Below are 4,964 nucleotides of genomic sequence, written 5' to 3'. Positions count from 1 at the left end.
CCCTCGCGCCTGGTTTCAGCGTTCGCCTCTGTGGTGACCTCTGCTGGTTTTGTCCCTAGCGCACATGACCCTGCGCTCTTTGTCCACACATCTTCTCGTGGCCGGACTCTCCTTCTTCTTTATGTCGATGACATGATCATCACAGGTGACGACCCTGAGTACATTTCATTTGTCAAGGCCCATCTTCGTGATCAGTTTCTCATGACTGATCTTGGTCCTCTTCGCTACTTTCTTGGGCTTGAGGTTTCCTCTACCTCCGATGGCTTCTATATCTCCCAGGAGAAGTATATTTAGGACCTTCTCACTCGTGCCGCTCTTGGTGATGAGCGCACTATCAAGACTCCTATGGAGCTCAATGTCCGTCTCCGTGCCACTGATGGTGATCCTCTTCCGAACCCTACTCGCTATCGTCACTTGGTTGGGAGCCTTGTCTACCTTGCTGTCACCCGTCCTGATATCTCCTACCCGGTCCACATTCTGAGTCAGTTCATGTCTGCTCCCACTAGTGTCCACTATAGTCATCTCATTCGTGTCCTCCGCTATCTTCGTGGCACTATCTCCCATCGTCTTTTCTTTCCTCGCTCCAGCTCCTTACAGCTCCAGACCTACTTAGATGCTACCTAGGCTAGTGATCCATCATATCGCAAGTCTCTTTCTACCGACTGTGTTTTTCTTGGTGGTTCTCTCATTGCTTGGAATACCAAGAAGCAGGTTGCAGTCTCTCGTTTGAGTGTCGAGACTGAGTTGCGAGCGATGGCTCTCTTGACGGTAGATGTGACTTGGTTACGATGGTTACTTGAGGATTTTGGTGTTTCTGCTGACGTCCCGATTCCTCTTTTATCGAACAGTATTGGTGCCATCAGCATTGCGCGTGATCCGGTGAAGCACGAGCTCACCAATCACATTGGTATTAATGCCTTCTATGTACGCAATGCTGTGCATAATCAGGTTATGGCTCTTCATTATGTGCCTTTCGAGCTACAACTTGCTGACTTCTTCACGAAGGCCCAGACTAGAGCACAACATGATTTCTTTCTCTCCAAACTCAGTGTTGTTGATCCATCATGAGTTTGAGTGGGGGTATTAGTGATGGATGGACCCCTTTACTGTAAATTCTCAGTGTATGAGGAATTCCCTGCATATTGTACACATGTACATGTACTGGCCTTTGGCCAACAATGAATACTAGTTGCTCATTCACAACAGCAGGTAACCAGTAACCAATAAAGGTGGTAAAATGGATGGGGAGTTGGATGCACAAGAAAAGAAGAAATCATTGTATTATCATCCCACACAAAATAAAACAAAAGCTACATGTAACATCATCACAATGCACATTCAAAGGAAATGAGAATAGCACAGTACTTCCTTCAGATATTGATCATGCATTCCGTGGTATGCAGAGAAAAAAAAAGGACAATTAAAATGGTCCAGCGGCAGACTAGCTTGCCGACGAGGAATACAATTGATCGACCACTGGGAACGGAAATACGTCAAATATTACAAAACAGAGTTAAACATGGTGAATGGAAACAGTACTAGTTTGAATTGATGCGACACTGTTAAAAAAGAAAAAGAAAAATGATTGATGCGACTCACTATTGGAGCTCAATTGCCCATCTTCAAAACTGGCAGATTTGGATTCAGATAAAGCTGTTGCAGCATGTCTTCCTTCATGTATTCGTTGTACCGACCTGGATTGCTGATCCCAACTTCCTTGAGACTCGGGAGACATTCTAGCCCACGAAGTCTGCACCCTCCGTAAGAAGACAAGCCAAACCTCAGCACTTCTAGCCTAGGGGTTGCTCCTCCGTCAAACAGCACCATTTCGACGACATCTAGGCATTGGAGCTGCAAGACCACCAGACTTGGGAAAGATTCGGCCTGGAAACTGAAACAGAGGTCGTCACCCTTGAACGAGTTCTCCAGCAGAATTAGAATGGCCAGGTTTGGTAAACTTCCGAGGACTTTCATAGCGGCACTAATCTCCAATAACTGTGAGCTCTGCAGCTTCAGCTTCACCAGATTCTCGAGCTTACGTATCCAATCCGGCAAGCGGCCCAACCTGCCGTACAGCTTGAGGCTCTGCAGTTTTTCCGGGGGTGAGACGATGTCATCCAAGCAGCCGTCTAAACAGTGCTTCGGATCTGACCACACTGACAACGATTCCAGGCGCCTGAGATGAGTAATCGCTGAGCGGAGCTCTTTGCCGTTGCTCCTATTGATACCAGCTACTCCGAACTTGCGCAACCGGGTGAACCCTTCAATATCTTGTAGAGTGGTCTTCCTCCGCCCTGAGACGTTGACTGTACCCAGGGTGAGCAGGGACTTCAGTTTATTGATCCCTCTAGGCACTCCAACACCACCGGCGCTACAGGGCTTAACCAGCGCAGGTAGCATGGCGCAGCAGCACATAGTGCACACATCACGCCTGTTCACATCACCATCGATATCGATTTGTTGTTTCATACGATACGGTGCGCAGCATGCCACACAAAATCCTGCTGAAAACACTGTCATAAGGCCCAACTTGTTCCTCATTAGCTTCGGCAAACCATCAGAAATGGATTCATATATGCCGTCATCCTCAGCTTCTAAGTATCCAGCAAGAACATGCTGTAGCTTCGTAAGCTTACTGATGGTCTTTGGCAGATTTATTATTTTTGTCCCTTTAACATCCAGTGTCTCAAGTTGCCTCAGATTACCTAATGAGCCCGGCAGATGGTAAATATCACCACATCCTCTTAGAGAAAGGTATCTTAGATGGATAAGCTTTCCGATGTGCTTAAGATGGTGATCAACTAGACCTGACGTGTGTTCTAAGTCTAGCACTCGCAACATTCTCATCTTGCTAAGACTGAAAAATGACTTCCACTCTCCAAAAACAGTCATTGAGCGCAGACGGGACATGTCCACTATTCTCTCCAGTTCACTCTGATCACCCTTCCAATTGTTGCTTACAGCAAGGTGACGCACTGTGCCCTGGGTATTTTGGCTGCACCCTTCTTCCAGCTTGAAAACAAGATTTTCCTCACCTGTGATGGCGATTTCAGAGATACTACTATGGACTTGGCAAGAGTTGATTCCTTTTCTAGTACCAATTTCAGAATGGCATGGTAGAATAATGCTCCTGCTAACGAGTTCCATGAAGTACGTGCCCGCTATCTCCTCAGCAGACCTGCCGCGCAGCTCCCTTGAGTATTCTTCTGCAGTCCACCGACGTATCAAACGTCTCCGTCTAACCTTGTAATCCCCCGGAAAGATGGGAAGACACAAGACCACAGACTTGAGATGGTAGGGTAAACCATCATATATTTTACCAAGAATTGATGAGCCTATGGTCTCAAGCTCTCGATTCAACTCCAGCTCGACATTAATATCCTCATTTAGTTTACTCCACTCGAACACTGTTTTTGGTTTGTCCGCCAAGAAAACGCCTACTGTGACTATTGCAAGTGGAACTCCACGACATTTTCTTAGGATCAAATTTTCTTGCTCAACTAAGTCAGGATATTGCTCATCCAAATCTATATTCTTGCGAAATACCTGGAATTTATACAACCTAGTTATGCCGCAGTATATAATTTGAATGAAGGATGCTACTGTTTCTAGGTTACTTGATTTTGAAAACAAAACACAAAGAAGTCGCTCCTGAACCTGCTTAAACAATGTTAATTGGTTCAATTTGAATCCCCAAACGTAAGACCCATTTTTCCAAAACCCTCGGCTTCGAAGTGTGGTTTTGCACGACTTTTGTGAAACACATGGAACATCCATCTGTGTAAGTATTACTATAAAGTTTATCAAAAACAAAGTATTACAATAAAATTGGAGATTTGACAGCTCATATCATTCACGAAAAACACAAAAGAAGTAGAAGAACAAATTGTCATGTTTAACAATAATTTTTACAGGTTTCCAGCTTGTGATAATGTTCTACGCCCATTATTGTCCCAATATCTTTTTTGGATATTTCAGCACGTAAAACCACACTGTACCCTAAAACCTATGAATGTTTACCTTATTGCCACATCCCTAAATCTCCCACAAAATAAGTGAAACAATTCAATTGTGCAGTAATATCTACGATTAAATGAACTATGATTGTTTTATGAGTTGCATTCCCATTTTATAGGGTGCTTAGAGGATCTCCACCGGCGGCCCCAATAGCTATTTGGGGGTCGGCGTGGTTTTTTGGGCTCACACCGGCGTGTCCCAAAAAGCGCTGGCGCAGATCCGAGCCCAATAGAAGCGCCGGCAACCCCGTGTCGGCCCCTGCACGAAGGGCGAGAATCGGGCGCGTCGACGCCTCGCGGCACGTCGGTTTTCGCGGGTGGGGCTGCCTTGGCAGCGACTCAACAGCCGGCGGCATCATAAATGCGACGCCTCGGCTGAAGTGCAGCCAGCTGCCGATGAAACCACCGGTCCACGCGCAGACGCCACCGTAAATGTGACGTCTCGGATGTTGTGCGGCTAGTTAGCACCGCTTATTAGTACGTCCTCCACCACGCTATTCCATGTACTCTCCACCGCTGCGGCGCTATCCTCTACTCTCCACCACCGCCGCACTATCCTCTCTCCTCTCCACCACCGCCGCGCTATCCCCTGTCCTCTCCACCACCACCACCGACGCGCTATCCTCTCCTCTCCACCACCGCCGCATTCCACTGCAGAACAATGCCACAGCAGCTGCATACGACGTATTCGATGCTTGGCCCGTAACATGAAGGAGATATGCCCTAGAGGCAATAATAAAGTGGTTATTATTTATATCTTTATGTTTATGATAAAATGTTTATATATCATGCTAGAATTGTATTAACCGAAACATTAGTACATGTGTGATATGTAGACAACAAGAAGTCCCTAGTATGCCTCTTAAACTAGCTTGTTGATTAATGGATGATTAGTTTCATAATCATGAACATTGGATGTTATTAATAACAAGGTTATATCATTATATG

General features: G+C 45.9%; 1 protein-coding gene across 1 annotated transcript; it reads right to left on the bottom strand.

Moving 5' to 3' along the window:
* Nucleotides 1-1,608: 1,608 nt before the first annotated feature.
* On the bottom strand, nucleotides 1,609-4,372 carry LOC124663115 (disease resistance protein PIK6-NP-like). The gene is made up of 3 exons (XM_047200859.1): nucleotides 4,205-4,372; nucleotides 2,904-3,546; nucleotides 1,609-2,831 (listed from the first exon to the last, which is right to left on the bottom strand). The coding sequence occupies exons 1-3, from the start codon at nucleotides 4,370-4,372 to the stop codon at nucleotides 1,609-1,611; spliced, it is 2,034 nt and encodes a 677-aa protein (XP_047056815.1).
* Nucleotides 4,373-4,964: the final 592 nt, after the last annotated feature.

The sequence above is a fragment of the Lolium rigidum genome, chromosome 1 (assembly GCF_022539505.1).
Source record: "Lolium rigidum isolate FL_2022 chromosome 1, APGP_CSIRO_Lrig_0.1, whole genome shotgun sequence".
NCBI classification, from domain to species: domain Eukaryota; kingdom Viridiplantae; phylum Streptophyta; class Magnoliopsida; order Poales; family Poaceae; genus Lolium; species Lolium rigidum.
The sequence above is the reverse complement of the archived record's forward strand: the minus strand, read 5'-3'. Positions and strand labels throughout refer to the sequence as shown.

Coding starts and splice junctions, on each gene's coding strand:
- LOC124663115 (XM_047200859.1), bottom strand. CDS start 4,372: ATGCCGCCGGCTGTTGAGTCGCTGCCAAGGCAGCCCCACCCGCGAAAA. Junction 3,547..4,204: donor GCTTTTTGGGACACGCCGGT/GTGAGCCCAAAA, acceptor TATAAATTCCAG/GTATTTCGCAAGAATATAGA. Junction 2,832..2,903: donor GAGAATAGTGGACATGTCCC/GTCTGCGCTCAA, acceptor GAATGTTGCGAG/TGCTAGACTTAGAACACACG.